This window comes from Acanthochromis polyacanthus, chromosome 16, assembly GCF_021347895.1.
Source record: "Acanthochromis polyacanthus isolate Apoly-LR-REF ecotype Palm Island chromosome 16, KAUST_Apoly_ChrSc, whole genome shotgun sequence".
Taxonomy (NCBI): Eukaryota; Metazoa; Chordata; class Actinopteri; family Pomacentridae; genus Acanthochromis; species Acanthochromis polyacanthus.
The window spans coordinates 12,931,496-12,948,298 of NC_067128.1; the positions used below are offsets into that span (position 1 = coordinate 12,931,496).

A 16,803-nucleotide genomic window follows, 5' to 3' on the forward strand; every position below is an offset into this window, starting at 1 on the left:
TACACACAGATGAAAATATTCCACAAAAAACGGCCATAATCCAACCTTTTACATCCAGACGACACAAGCTAGTAAACTATTTTGTCCAAAACATGTCCTGAAGTCGGTATATACTCCACGAATCGGTCGTTTTCAAGGAAATGCACCTCGCGATGCACGTCCAATATTCCCTGTATTTCTCGTCATATTTTTTATTTACAAATAGAATATTAGCGATTTTTTGTACTGAAAATGGCTGGAATTGACTGCAGCTGTTGAAAGTGTTAGATGCAAGGTACGTTGTACCCAGTCGCAAGTATTTTGCCGATGTGGCGCTGCCTCACCTGTACAATACCACTCGGCAAAAGATCCGCAACGAGCTGGAGGAGGTGGCCGGACAATGCAGCAATACATGACTCTCACAGCGCAACGACAGCTGGACCATGCACAGCATCTGCTTCCAGACAGCATATTTCCCCGATTACCACACCGGTGAAATAATTGCCCACGGATTAAAAGATGCTCTCAGTTCCTGGGGAAATTGTTGAATTACAGAGCCTCATTAACTTGCGTCATTAACTTGTTCATTAAATTGTTTACGTGCGTTTTTTTATTCTGAGGACAATTACAGCAATAAAGTTACTTTTAACAGTATATCTGATGTCTGCAGTAATTTTTAAGTGCATTGAAAGAAAAAAATCGAAACTCGAATTTTTCTTTAAAAAAATCGGAGATTATTTTTTTAGACCAAATCGCCCAGCCCTAGATGAGGGAAGTGTATGTGCACGTGTGTGTGTGTGTGTGTGTGTGTGTGCGCGTGTGTGGCAAAGGGGGAGGGGTGTTGGTGGAAATGGAGTAAGCCAGGTGTAGAGAGCGAGAGCTGTAGTCCGAATCCTTTTTTCTGATTGGCTGAGACAAGACACGTGACATTGTGATATATAATGATCGGAAGCATTCGGGTCGTTCCGGTTAGGGGCTCGACACACGGGGAGCAACAGTTGAGGGGGGAATGCGAAAGTCATCGCAACAGGAGATAAATTCAACATACGGTGCACGGTACTTGGCAGCGGCAGGTGCTGGCGACACACGGCGCGCTGTGCAAAAGCACAGATTGCTTGTGGCCCTCACTTCTGATTGGCTGTAAAATTGGAGGGATTTTTTACGTTTTCAAAGAGTTTCATGACAGAAAAGCATAAAGATGATGAGCCAGAAGATATTGCTTGATTTAGCCGAAATTTTACTCTTGGCATTGGCCTATAAAAGAAAGAAACGACCCTGGGTCCATGCCATATTGCAAACTCGGAAAGAGCATGAAGAATACCACCATTTGATGCCAGATCTCAGAAAAGATCCAGAAAAATTCCGGGCCTACTTTCGCCTTAGCCCAGAACTTTTTTCCCAAAGCGGACCATTAATGTATAGGAGCAGACTGTACTGTGTAACATGCTGTAAGCTCTTTGGTCAGTGAGTGAAACCCTCGCTGATTGGTTGAAGCTCCAGGTGACAGTGACAAAAGTTGAACATTTTTCAACTTTCTTGTATCACATCGCAAGCCAGCGGGTACACGTCTACATGAACATGCACGAATGTCGCTGTCGCGTTGTTGGGAGGGGGGGGAAGCGATATTCGTCTCGTCGCACAGCAGCCATAGAAAATGAACGGAGCGCGACTGTTGTCGCCTCCCATGTGTCGAGCCCCTTATACTCGGTAGCGCTCTTCAGTAAAGGAGACGCGGTTTGTTATTTTCTTTGATTATCACTCGGCAAATTACAAAAAAGTTGTAAGTTAACCCTTTTTTCACATTTATTTGGCAAAATTAGCTTCGCCACCGTGGCTAAACATGCTAAAAATGGCTTCGCCATCCTGAGGAAGGCTTCGCCTATGGCAAAGTGGCGAATGTCTAGCGCTCAGCTTTCGGAAAGCTGCAGAAGCTTGTACTTCTTCTTGCACCACAATCACAATGTATGCTGTTCACACACTGTTCTGTACAAGAGTAATGCCACATAAACCAGGCTAAGAGTGTTCAGTGAGTAATGAAGTGTCCAAATTCAAACTGGATTCAAACGAGAAGTCATGTCTTTTACGTCAGTGAAGATCACTAGTAAAATACACTGAGTCAATGTACTGCACAGCCTGTTGTCCTCTTCACGTTGAACAGGTGATAATCATACAGCTGGATACCTCCACGGTTATGGAATTGGCCACCAGAGCGACATTTGAAACATTTCGGTCTGCCACTGTGCTGAATGCTCACAGCTCCTTATTTCCCACTGACTTATTCATGCAACTAATTAAATCTAAGTTCTCACTCTTTCGAAGTTTTGTCAAGAAAATCTCTGTGGGAGGAGGACAGAAAGTTCCATGGCAGATTTAATCTTCCAGGTTTCTTTCAGAATAACTGAGACTGCTTTAGCGACACCTGAATATCTTTCCAAATTCTGCTTCCTCTTGTGGGTTTTAATTAATGCTAAACTCTTCAGGCTGCTGATAATTATCAAATTACTATTCCAAAAATTTGCACTCCACTTAAATGGTGCAACTTCGATTAGGATCACGGGGAAAAAAACTTTAAACTAAAGAGGAACATTTCATGTTCAAATAAACTGTTCTCCTACATGAACGTAAACAAGTACATTTAAAATAAAAATGAAGTAAAGAAGAGTCTGGCTCTGTCCCCAGACACACAGTCCACAGCTCATTTATAATGTCAATGATCCAATCTGTGTGAAACGGTGTTTGTAAGGCAGCCAAACACTGTCAGCCAGGGAGGTCCTGGTGAATTACATAGCTTCATTACCGCTAAACAAATCAAGGCTTTGACTCAACCCACTATTGATCGGCCTGTTCTGGGGTGGAGGTGAGGTAAAATATTGGCCGACATTAGCTGGCCAATTTAGATAGACCTGCTGATGTAGGCCTGAAGCCGAGTGACAGATGAAATGCATCAGCGGTCAGGCAAAAAGGACGGCAGCACGGCAGTCGCTGTTCAGTCTGATTCAGCTCCATGTAATGAACGGACGCTTTGTTGAGTGATCAGTGGAGTTTGTGAAAGTGCCAATGTTTGCCAACGTCTTGATTAATTCCAATAATAAACGATAACACGAGAATTTTTCTTAATTTTTTCCTCATTGTTAATAACGCCTGTGTAAAAACCAGCTCTGATTGTGAATCTCAGCTTCACACTCATCGGTTTCTATGGAAGATGTAAATAGTGCGCATATAATTAGTTTCAGTTGTAGGAGTGCACAATTTCCTAATTACTATAGGTCAGAAGAAATAGTGCATTTCTTGTGGACTGATACTTTTAAACATTTGAGGCTGTGGTGAGTATTTAGGAAAGGACAGTTTATATGGGAATGAGTCAAAATACATCAAGCACATTCATAATTAAAATGAATACATTCAATATTGGGGAAAATCACACTATATATAAGTGGATCGTGTATGCATACCAAAACTTAACATTAAATGGGCCGTGTGGTTAAATTATTAAAGATCAGAGAATCAATGAAACCTCAGCATTATTGGTTCAGCTATCATGACTGCAGAACTTAAGAAAAGAGATCCTCTATTTATTACTGCTTCACAAATGTCTTAAGCATTTGATATAAATCTGTTTAGAATTCATCTATGATGAACGACAGAGGTAAAACTATTAAAACCTTAAAAGATACCCATTCCTACTTGAGAACTACTGTTTTAAAGTCTTATGTTTGAAATTTGGCTGTACCATCTTAGTTTTCTGAAATTGGCCCAGATTCGCAACCATCTGTTAGCCAGTTAATGATTTGTTCTAAATTTGCTTTTAATAAAGTCACGGTGACCAACAGCACATTTGAGGCAGAAGCTTCAATTATGACAGCATTCACCAAAAGTGTTAAGTGGAGATATAGACAAAATCTTAAGTTTTCTTTAAGTATGCACTCATACTCAGTACTTACATTTCTATGGCTGCCAACACCAAGTGTTGATGCAAACACTTATTTAAAATGTTGTGTATCTACCATAAAAATGATGGTTACCATGAAACTGCAATGACTTCTACGACCACGGCTGCTATAGCTTGGCTGATAGTGAACCCTCCAACTGTTTCACTTTAAGCATGACCTCTTCGGAAGTAAAATCCACATCAGTTCACTGCACAGCGAAGCTGAGAGACAGCAGACCGATTTTCTGAATACTAGAGGTGAGGCTGAACAACAAACATGTTGCAAGAAGCTGGTATGCTTTTGCTCATTTTGTACAAGAGCGTCTGTGTTGACTGAGAGTCTCGCACTTGGAGTGTAGCACACGGAGAAGGTGTTAAAGTCTTGCATTATCAACAACTGACAAAGTGGATAAGAGCTTCTGTTATATTTGCTGCCTGCTGGTCGTCTCTGAGCATTTTCTCTCACTTTTCCCATGTTTGCTGCTCAGGTGGCTGTTGCTGTGTCTTGCTGCTAGCACCACCAGACTTCTTAAACTCTGTGCTGGTCTTGAGACATTTCATCAACTTCCCATCCATTATTATTATTATTATTATACAACGCTTAATCCTCATTACAGTCACGGGGGGGCTGGAGTCTATCCCAGCTGACTTAGAGTGAAGGCGGAGGACACCCTGTAGAGGTCAGCAGTCTACCACAGGACTACATGTAGAGACAAACAATCACACTCGCATTCAAACCTGCAGACAACTTAGAATTACCACTTACCCTCAGCATATTTTTGGACTGTGGGAAGAAGCCGGAGTACCTGGAGAAAACCCTGCTAAAACCCACACGTGCACAGGAAGAACATGCAAACTCCATGCAGAAAGATACCAGGGAGGGGGAGACGCAAACCGGGGATCTCCCAGCTGCAAAGCAAAAGTTCCAACCACCAATCCACTGTGCAGCCCGTTTCATCCACTTGCTTGTGTTAAACACTGATTGTCAATCCACTTCTTCACAGCTTACCTAAAGAGAGCTTCAAGTCTGTTTGACTTCAGTCACCTTCACTTTTCTTCTGACATTTCTCCTCTGTCTACCAGCTCAACAAACGCAAATTAGAAGTTCCACGATTGTAAGTGCAAGTAAGCACAGCATTGTAACATCTTAGTTTCTCTGTATAATCCTGCCACACCCATCATATTCACACTGGAAGCTACAGACTAAAGCGCATACATTAAAACTTATTCTTGTTTTAGGATGGATCAGTATGGTGACAGATTAACACACTCCTACTGTCTTTCCCCTCAAATGGACACAAACTCATTCAGGGTCAGGTAAAGCGTCCTGCCCTCATCATAGCACACAGCCTCTCTCTCTCTCACACCCAGACAGAGTCACATTTAGGCTCACAGGCCCAGAAACATGGTGCTGCTGACCTCCAGTGGTCTGGCTGGATCACTGGTCCAATCCAGCACACAACAAACACTGTGGCTGCACGCCAAAAACTACACATTCACCCAGAAAAGACCACCAGCTGCACTACAAAAAAATACCAACGCACACACACACACACAGAGGCAGCTCTGGCTAATCACCACACAACTTCCTTCCCCATCATAGAAGCCCTGTCAATCACTTCTATCAGCGAACATCAATGAGACAAGGCTTGTTCTTACTTTGAGATAAAATTAAACCGCTTATCGCTAACAAACCCAGTCACCCATGTCCACAATATCAGCATACTTGTAAGCAGCCCCTGCTATTTCCTAATAATAAACAAATGTCTTATAGATGTTTAGGAACAGTCAAGACAGTTCTGAAAAAAAAAAGAAATAAAAATCCGTTGACAACATATTCAGAATTGTACAGTTCTAATAAAATCTTAATAGTATGTTTTTAAAGTATGGTAAACAATTTCGATTCCTTTTTGCATATTTGAATGAAAGACAAGGTGGGAAGGAATGCAGACACATTTCTGTCACCAGTGTTTCTCAATGTGAGTGTAAACAATGTGTTGGAATATGATATAATCTGAATTTCTTTATGTCAATGCAGGTCAACTCTAAAGAGAAGCAACATTCAGTCTCCAGACCGAATCATCCCAGCCACCATGCCTTCTCAACTTCTCTCTAGCTGTCTTGGCAAGTCTTTTAATGTGTTTTTGTAGCACTAATAAACATAATAAATGACTGAATTTCAAAAAAAGAAAAACCTGAGCTGCACACAGTCGAGACACATTCAGATAATTTTAATAACACATTGACTAGTGAGTCATAGACATACGCTACTGTTCTAAAGTTTGGGGTCAATTTCATGTTTTCCAGGAAAACTCACAAGGGTTTTCTAATCATTAATGAGCCTTTCTACACCATTAGCTAACACAATGTAGCATTAGAACACAGGAGTGATGGTTGCTGGCAATGTTCCCCTATGGAGATATTCCATTAAAAATCAGCCATTTCCAGTTAGAATAGTCATTTAGCACATTAACATGTCCAGACTATTTCTTAATAATTTAACGTTATTTTCATTGAAAAAATGCATTTCTTTTAAAATAAAAGGACATTACTAAGTCACTCCAAACTTTTAAATGGTAGTGTATATCAATAAAATAACCCACACATAGCCCAAAGCAACACTCACTCCATGGTGCAGATATTTTAAATGAGCTACATATTTTAGTGCTATCTGATAACACTGGACTCTGTAGTCATTCGTGAGGCTACTCATAATTTCTGGAGGTAATATGACATCTTATTAACACTGCCTGTCAAGGAAGGATAGGCAGTCTTTTAAAAATGATGATAATTTCAATGGCTATAAGCTGCTGAATCTTTTTAATTACATATTACACTCCGCTGAGATATTCCTGATAAGCAAATTCTTAGATCCATCACCATCAGAGAGGTGTCTGATCATGCTAAATTCATCCTGCAGCAGGATAGAAAGCACAAATGTCCAGCCAGAACCATAGCAACTATATTTAGTCAAAAAAAGAACAAGGAGTTCTGAAACATGATTTGACTTCCACTGAGGTCTGACATCAGCATCATGGAAACAGCCTGGGATTAAATGAAAAGACTACCCCTTACACACAAGGAGCAAACCCAGCAGGGGAAGGGAAGACAACATTATTTAATTTGAGAAAAGATGTCAACCCCAAACATATGAAAATCAAAGCCAAAATCTCTGCCTTTTTTTTTTTTTTTTTTTTTTTAAAGACACCCAATCTGAATCTGGCAGCACGAGCAGGGATGTTTGAAGCTCCGCTGCAGATGGTAGGGAAGCTAGTCCTGGCCAGAGCACTACCAGCAGTAACGTTACAATTATAACCCCCAATAAGCACAGGAGTACTGACTTTGGCCCATCCTGGCTGCTTAAGAGGAAATACTCCAACTGGCTCTACAAGATGAATATTGGTTAGGTTAGCTGCAAAACTAAATGGGTCAATAAAAAACTGAGGGACTTTTGAAGTCTGTGGGTTATATCTTGCATATATTTTATTAAAAGTAAAAAAAATAAAAGGATGTTTCTTGAATTCATTGCGGTCATGTTTTTACAAATTCCATAAGTATTTATTGTGGAAACAATCACTTCTTAATAAAAAATGACTGGATATCATTAAAATGTCAACTAAATAACTATCCAAATTTAATAACAACCACCTTCTAATTAGCTAAACAACATTAAAAAGAGTTTATTCAAAAATTGTTTTGACTGTGTTCTTTTTATTAAGTTCAGATAATCATGACAGATATTTCTTTTTTGGCAATATATCAACTTTTACATGGAAAATGAGAAATTGTATCTGTGTCTGAGAAATCACTTTCAACTAAGTTATCCATTATTTCCAAAAATACCTCTCAAGGAAGTGTGTTACTTCCAAATCACATTACCTGCTCCACATGATGTAATTTCCTCCTGAAGAAAAGACTGCCAAGACTCCAAAGCTTTCTGAGTTATGTGGTATAAAGTAGTGTGTGAATTTACTCAACTGTCTATATAATATTAAGAAGATTCTTTCTCTAAAAATGCCATGTGGGGTTTGGTTATAGGCGGCCATGTTGATTTTAGGCCTGAAAACAGCAAAAATGTCAACTATGTAACAAAAAGTCCTGCAATTCTATACTGACCCAAATGAACATTTTATACAACTTCATATAAACTTGTAGCACTCAGATTATGATTAATCTCAACTGCTACAGAAAACTGTTGCAATATAATGAAAACAGTTGTTATGACATTAATTGTCCTTTTGCTGAAGTCCAAATATTCTGTGATACTGTAATGAAAGAAAAACATTTTAGCCATAGAAATAAGTGTTAAGAAACTGTCCAATTTTTATCTGTACAAAACAGAAGAAGCCAAGAAAGAAAAGCGGCATTCCCAGTGTCAGTGGCCATCCTGCAACCCCAAAGCAGTCAACTGGGAGGAAACTGGAGGACTAAACTGTGACAACTTTTATGTACCAAGTTTCCTCTAGCTTGGCTCATAGCTGGTAAATTTTACTTTCCTGGTCAACTCAATGCTGCATGAGCCAGCCCTTTGTTTGATTTCATTTCTAGATTGAAACTGATCCCTGATTAGACACTTTATGACTACAGAGCCTAATCAACGGCATTCACTTCCAGACTGGACTATCACACACAGCTTACTCACAAGGCAACCTAAAGGGAAAGACTTGGTCATTAACAAGAGAGTCACTCCATCTCAGGTTTCAGGTGTTCCCGTCAGTTAACCATGAGCGTAGCACACGGGGTCATATGAATAAATAAACGCTCAGCTCAAAGAATTGCCGTGATCTTTGACCCCTACTTCAAAGCATTGAATTTCAGGGTCCAATCCTGCACAAATTCTCCAAGGTCGCTGGAAAAAAACCTATCTGGAAATTACCTAGAACTCTGTGCAATTACATTTTTCTCTTTACTGCACTTTGTATGGAATTAACTGTTTAGTACCATCAACCACGACTTTAAGAAATGCTGTCAGAATATTCTTGATGCTCACAGAAAAACACCTTCTTCACCTTAGAGAAGGAAATTGTCTTTTAAAGCAAATTATGAACACGCTCCGTCAGACTGGTTTAATTCAAACAGAAAATGATGTTTCCGTGAATTTTCCCACCACACACATACATAATTATTCTCATCCTGGCCTCATCCACTTCCCAGCAGGACCTCTGCCTCCTTTTCACTCTATTGCCCTCACTCTCAGTCATCTGCAGCCAATCAGGGATCCGTAATGAGCCATGCTGAGTCTCTGATTGGCTGTGTTTCCGCAGAGGGGCTAAGTGAAGCTTTCCAAAAGCTAAAAAAAAAAACAATGACCTCAAGCACATGGCAGCAGTGTTCTATCTGCAGGTTCCGGCCACTATCATCTCGAGACATAAAAGTTTTCGAACAACACGTTACGAAGAAATCACAGAAGAAAGTTGCTGCCACGGCGTGACATAATTCTTACGGAGAAAACAACCTGAAGCCTACAGGTCTGACCACATTTATGCCGGATTCCGTTTGCCCTACCTTTCCCTGCCTCGTGCCACTTTGAGGTTTAATTGATTTAACAAGCAGCCTGATAGACACTCACTTTCACCACAGGGAGATAACACCAACAGATAAAGGATAATAACCCTGAAATTTCTGCTACAATGGTGATGACAACAATTTCAGTGACAAAGCACAGTGGCCCTAAGGATTTCAAAGTGCTGACAGCATGTATACAAGCACTGAACATCAAACACAACGTGCTCTTCTAGTGTTGGTGTTCTTTAAAATGATAAAGCTGCACAGCAGAGTAAGGAGCAAGTATGTACCCCAACTACAAAGCAGACTGTCATGGTAGTATTCCTTAAATGAAGAATAGTTTCTGCTTCAGACAGAAAAAAAATCAGATTTACATACCTTACATGAGAAATAATGCAACCATATGTCTAACAGAAAACAAAACTTGTAAGAAAAATAATGAAAACGGTTCATGTTAGGATGCACCAGACGATTTCCTGTCCTGTCTAATAACACCAAAATAACTTGGTGAGCTGCAGCCACAAAATAACCTCAAATCACAGTCAGCTTCTCCTTCAGCTGTCACAAAAAGCAGGTAGACATGTCTGTCAGCGCAGTGGACACATGGTGATGAGCTGACAGGGTTTTTTTTTTATACCTCTTCATGAATACAGCAGCTCCTATGTGCCACATCTCAACTAGGTCAGATGCAGACCCCTGCTGCACTGAAGCCTGTGCACTCTATACAGTCAATCAGAAGTCATCTCAGATACTTTGCCCTACTTGAGGGGAAACAAGGGCAACTTTCTACACCTAAAATGTTATGGCGATAACACGGCCACCTGCTAATGCTACATTTGTATGCCACTGTCTCAAGGTTTTGTAAATAAAACACTCAGAAACTGAAGATTGCAGTAGGAGTTGGGTGACAGAATTAGAAACTATAACTGGCACTTGTGTGTGTGAGCATATTGCATCCAGTCCATCCATTCATCCATCCATCCTCTATACACCGCTTTATCCTCATTAGGGTCGCGGGGGGGTGCTGGATTCTATCCCAGCTGACTCGGGCGAAGGCAGGGGACACCCTGGACAGGTCGCCAGTCTGTGACAGGGCTACATATACAGACAAACAATCACACTCACATTCACACCTACGGGCAATTTAGAGTGATCAATTAACCTCAGCATATTTTTGGACTGTGGGAGGAAGCCGGAGTGCCCAGAGAAAACCCACGCATGCACAGGGAGAACATGCAGAAAGATCCCAGGCCCAGCCCGGGATTTGAACTGGGGATCTTCTTGCTGCAAGGCGAAAGTGCCAACCACTACGGCACTGTGCAGCCCGCATCCAGTCCAATCCAACTTTATTTATAAAGCACTTTAAACAACCACAGACTGAAGCAAAGTGCTACACATCCTGAACAAAGCAAATAAAATCAGAAATACACAATAAAGGCACTAAAAACAAATAAAATCAAAATCTCATGCTGGATGGAAAGCCAGGGAATGAAAGTGTGTTTTAAGACGAGTTTTAAAATCTACCAATCTCTCTATTATCTATACTAGGGCTGGACCCGAACATCCGAATATTGGTTGTAACTGGATATTCATTTTGAGAGCCTCACAATTTTGAGCAGTGGTTTGACATCAGAAAGAAACAGCAGCCAGCAGCTACACCCACCGGCTGGAGAACTAACTCAAAGACAACTGGCAATCTATTTTTTTAAAAGGCAAGCTTCAGTTCGATATTTACAGGGTAATACATTGACGTGATGGAACATTTCAACATGATATACCATCTAAAGCACGAATGACACACAATGAATTTATAAAACCAATAACACACAACCCTGAGTCACACTGCAAAATGCACAAGGTGTCAATATTACATAACACAGCTTGCATGCCTAAACCGCATGATATATATTAATCAAAAGGCAAACAGACACAACCCCTGAAAATTAAAATTTGCCCAGATTAAATAAAGTTAAACTTTAGTATCATTATTTAATAGCCACTGCTAATATATCCTAAATTGCAGTCATTGCAATTATCTAATTGTATTGTTATGATTTGAAAACAATCACTTGTTCCTCCCAATATGTATATACATAATTGTACAATATTTCCTTTGTGCTTATAGTCATGTAATATTTCTTGCTGCCACCAATTAAGTGTCTTCTATGCTTTATTCTTCTGTTTTGTTGTCATGTTTTTTATTGCATTGTACTTTTTTCTTATTCTGTAATTAGGCAAACTTTTTGTGTTTGAAAATGTTGTCAATGGATGCCTGGAAAACATCAGAATCAATGTGCTCTTTAAAATCACTACACAAATATTATGTTTCATCTTTAAGGAAAGGCAACAGTTGGACACTGTCATTTTTAACAAACATGACACAAATGAAAAGAAATAATGCACTTCTTCAGGGTTGTTTTCAGCAGCGGACTCATCCACAATCAGTGCTTTAATATGCATTCATGGCCGCAGGACAATCAGGTTATATAACAAAGCAAAGAAAATACAAGAAAAAACAAATAAGACTTGTGCTTTATCATTTTTTTAAAAAGTTTTCTTTGTTAATTTCAAGTGATGTGGGCCCACTGTGGGAAATATGTGGTGAAGACAGTTTTTAACATCCTTAGTTCAACAAAGTTTCAATGCTAAATACTGTCAATGAAACCCAGGAAAACACCCAAATCTATGATTTGACTCTAAATGCTTTCCTATACACTGTCTGAGGTTCAGATCCAAACTCGTTTAGAGTTTAAGATGTCAAGTTTATCGTCCTGAAGAAACATTAAGAGGACTCTATGTGGCTTTTGTTCACAAGCAATTCTTGATAAAAGGATCAAATCATATCATGTAATAAATATAACAAGATAAATGGAGAATATCACAAGACCTTCGCTTTAACATTTGAAAATGTAGGGTTTTTTGCTGATGAAAAACAGGGATATATAAATATGTGTCTATTGCTAAAGTAAAGACTGAAAGACGTTTTATTTGGGCATCAGGACTGAAACTCAGGTATCATATTGGCATAAGTGTCAATATATAAAATATACATCAACAATATTTGGCAAATATTAATACAGTTTCTCACATAGGACAAAAGAAAAGATAATCATTTTGAGAGGCAAAGCAGCAGCAAATTACAACAACTAAAATCACAGTTTATCCAGTGACGTTTGCAGTGCAGTTGGGTGGAGTCCATTCTTTACAGCTGAGCCAGCCATGCCATGACTACAGAGACTCATGACTATGTTAGCTGACACACAAAGCCAGTAAGGAACAAGCTGGACGAGGACTTTACATCAGCCATCAGTCAGATGCTGGTACATTCTTGCTGCTCACTTCAAACCTCTATGGCAGTTTGCCAAGTCTGATTAACTGGAGAGTCTGACTGTTAATAGTTAGCAATTTCTGCAAAAGTTAGCAGGATAAAAGTAGACCAGGTAAAGCCTCACAGATCAAACCATATGTAATTATGTATTTGGGGCAGATATTTGCCTCAGTAAACAGTTTGTGAAATTCCCCAAAAATTACAGCTATCATGACGTCCAGGAAGCGTTAGCCAGCTAATGAAGTTTGAGCTGTCAAAGCGAGTACTGATTTGTGATTAGCACATGTTAAGAGTGCGGACTGACTGAAGCCTTCAGCTCTGCAGCGTTTAAAAAGATTTAAATCCATTATTGTCTGTGAGAGGTTTGTGTTTAAACTGCGAGGTAAGGTAAAAGTTAGAGGCTAAGCTAACCCACTGGTGTGAGCTGTCGGTGCAGGTAAACAAAGCTGGGATGCTAACCACAGTAGCTCCCGCTAACGTTAGCCAATTCATAAACTTACAGTAGTAAGCGACGACCGGGTCCCGTTTCTCATGCTCCTGTGCGGTCCGCAGGTGGTGCTGGATGGATCTGAGCTGAGGTGGTAAAGCCATGAGTGACTTAAAACCTCTCCGAGAGGCAAAAGTACACCAGTGTAAGTCAGTGTTGTTGTTAGCAAGTGTTCCTCTCACTTCCGCGTGTGCACCCAATAGAAGCGGCCGCCGAGGCGGGACAGATGACGTCACCCACCAGTTCAGCTGGATCCATGGCTGTACATTTTTAACAAGTAATGAGCTTCTAAAATACTATCCAACGTTTATCCCTGAATCAAATTTCCTTTTCTTTTTATGCAGAAATTTTAAGTATAAAACATGAACAATAACTATGACTATTTATGTCACTGTTGTTTGTATCATTCGTATTTGATCTATATGTGCTTCTCCTTTACTTCAAAAATTTGTTAAACGCAATGCTTGAAAGCAAGGATGTTTTTAATGAAAAATATTGCTAAATATAAATAAAACAAATTAGATTTCATCTCAGTTATTGTTTGGTTTTTTTGGACATCCTAATGATAATTTTTTTAAAATGTGTGTGTATTATCCCTCGACTGTCCACTCTGTTTTTGATCTAATATTTACATTTTAATACAATCATTGTTTCTTTATTATCACTTAATGTTTATTTTTTGTGCATATGTTTTTTAAATAATTTCTAATACGACTTTGTGTCATTCATTTATTTAATAACTCCATCTCAATTTGCAAGGCTTGAAATTCCCTTGGCATAAGAATTCCAGAGGTCATAAAAGCCACAGGTTTACCTTTATATCATCATTTGAGTCCATATAGTTTAATTGATTTGTTGACTAACTGTTAACATGTGCAGCACTTTGGTAAACTCAGGTGTTTTTTAAACATGCTATATAAATAAAGTTCTTTTGATTTGATTTTATATGAACCTTTGTACTAATGCAGTCCATCATCAACTAAAACTGGTCCTCCATAAGGTCCCACTGAGGGAAATCTGTCAAAAATGCTTTTCTTTCTACTTTACAAAAATATACTTTTCTCCCATAGACAGTTGATTGTTCAGTGTATGAAATGTCTGAATGTAGTGGAAAATACACAAGTAAATTGACTAGTTTCTGGATGTCTGTACTAAAAACAAATTCTCCCCTGTAGAAAATCAATCCAACCATGTGCTGAGGTTCAGGTTGTTTGTCGTATGGGTATTTTTTTAAGCAAGTACATCAGTGGCGGTCTTGTTTATCCAGTATTTCCAGTGCTAAAGTGATTAAATTATGATATTCAATGTTCATGGACATGTTGTGATTTAATAATAACAACAATAATCATAATTTTCAATCTGTTCTTTCATTATTTACACACACAAAATGGATGATGTTGAGTTTTTTTACACAGAAAACAATCTGCAAAGAAACTAAAAATGGAATTAAGGATGTTTTTGTGAAACCTGAGTGTAACAAGACAGTAAATGGGGCTTTTCCCCCCTTTATCAATGAAAATAAAGACAGTAATAAATAAATAGCCTGAAATAGAAAAGTGGCAATTACAACTAGAAATGTTCCTTAGATTCATCTGAATTCCATTTTTAAAGCTCTTATTTAAATAATCATGAACAGAAAACAGCACTTAAAGTGACCTTTCTGACAAAATGTAACTCAAATATCATCACATTAGTTGAATTTTTATCAGCTCAGAGTCATTTGTTGCTGAAGTGGAGTTTGATCACTCAGGATGAGTCCCGTTAAAAAGCTCTGTTCAGGAAGTTTGGTTTGAGATCAATTTACACCCATGAGCCCTCAAATTAAGTTTGCAGACAGGCGTACAAGCCAAAACATATTCACAACAAACAAAATAAAGACATGCTAAAGGAGGTAAATCAGACTGAGCCCCCCAAAATACAACAAATTACATTTCCAAGACAGTGGGTGGGCTTGGAGCAGAGAGGTCGTCTGTTACAGTTAAGAGAGTTTATGGCCTGTGGTAAAAATGACAACTTCAATTGGTTTGGTTCAGATTGTGGTTGAATGAACCTGTGACCTGAGCGGCACAACAAAGGAAACACTGCAACGCCTTGACATTCTCTGGGCTTTTCATTGACTTTGGTAAGGCAGGCCCTCTGGGTGCCAGTGTTTTCTCTGCTCCAAACCACAGTGGGAAGTGCTGTTATATATTTATATGTGGTTGGCTTAGGGTCATACTGCCCAGCTCTTACTGAACCACAACTTGGAATTAAAACTCACATGAGGCTTGGAAAGCAGTTGCGGTTAAGAGGCTTGGATCAAGAGTCTGGGAGAATCTGCAAGCTGATGGATCGATGAATAGCTTTTAGTCTAAGCCCACCCACTTCCTTGGTGATTTATTTTTACATTTCTTGGCTGCCATCATGCCAGACGTTATCCCCCTCATTGTTCATAAGTCGGTGGAGTTGAGCTGTTGTTGGCATGTTCTGCAGAGCTACTACATAAAGACAGACGGGGAAAGGTTGAATCCAAGAGTCCAGGGAAGGGTGTGGCTTTGATTTAAGCAAAAATAAAAAACTTTATTGTCCCTGTTTGACTGATCTAAATCTAAATCTAAATTGCTGCATTCTCAGGAGGATATTAGGTTGTTCTGTGTATGTGTGTGTGTGTGTTTTTAAACAGTGCATTTTTAGAACCTCCTGTGGCATTGAGATGGTGGCAGTGAATTCTGTGGGTCCCGGTGGTTGCTGGGTGGAACCTACCGAGATCTGGCTTATCCTGGCAGATCCCACAGATACTCAATGAGATTTGGTATGTTCTTGGGTTCTCAGTCAGATCCTTCACAAGACAGCTGTGCCAGTTTCAAAAAAACAAGATCTTGCCAAATTTGAAACTTGAGGCCTCAAACAAATGGCAGTCCACAAACAAATGGGTGACATCATGGAAGCTATGTCCATCTCTTACATACAGTCTGCCGTATCAACAATCTATCTGCTATTTGAAGCAGCAGAGCTCCACTGTATGAATGCCAATGTCGAGAACCATTTAGAAACTTGCTTTGAAAAGGGTTACAACTAAGTGCAGAACCCTGTATTCATATCCATAGTAGCAAATGAAGTCCTGTCTCATGATTCAATTTCTCTCCACATGGCCCAGAGTCCCTGCAGATTTGGTATCATGATAATGGTTTATATAGTCATTGTACTTACAGTCAAAGTCTGCAAAATCACAACCACATCTGGATCCATCGAGAGAGGAAGATCATGACTCAAATGTCTTTCATTTCACCTGAAGCAACTTTATGTCCTGTCTTTGTCTACTTTGAAGTTTCTTGTGTATAAAGCACTGCATTGATGTCATATGATTTATGAGAGCTGTCAGTTACAACGAGGATGGGTTTTGTTTACTGCTGAGTTGCCGTAGACATGAAGTAAGTATCCAATGACTTTTACTGTGTCCTGCTTTCCCCGAGGACAAATCTGTGTTTCTGTCCATTTATCTGATCTTCTACTGCCTCAGTAGAATATAATTTGTGCCGCTCAGCTTATTATCTAAAATCCCTAAAAGGGATGCAATTTATCTGGCTGATTAGTTTC

The 16,803-nt window shown here is 39.4% G+C and overlaps 1 protein-coding gene across 3 annotated transcripts in view; it reads right to left on the minus strand.

Moving 5' to 3' along the window:
* vta1 (vesicle (multivesicular body) trafficking 1) overlaps positions 1 to 13,429 on the minus strand; it is an 84,457-nt gene extending 71,028 nt beyond the window's left edge. For all 3 annotated transcript variants that reach the window (XM_022206562.2, XM_022206561.2, XM_022206559.2), the window contains exon 1: positions 13,241 to 13,429. In XM_022206562.2, coding sequence (XP_022062254.1) covers positions 13,241 to 13,331 — 91 coding nt within the window. In that variant the 5' untranslated portion in view covers positions 13,332 to 13,429. The remainder of the gene's footprint in view (positions 1 to 13,240) is intronic.
* Positions 13,430 to 16,803: the final 3,374 nt, after the last annotated feature.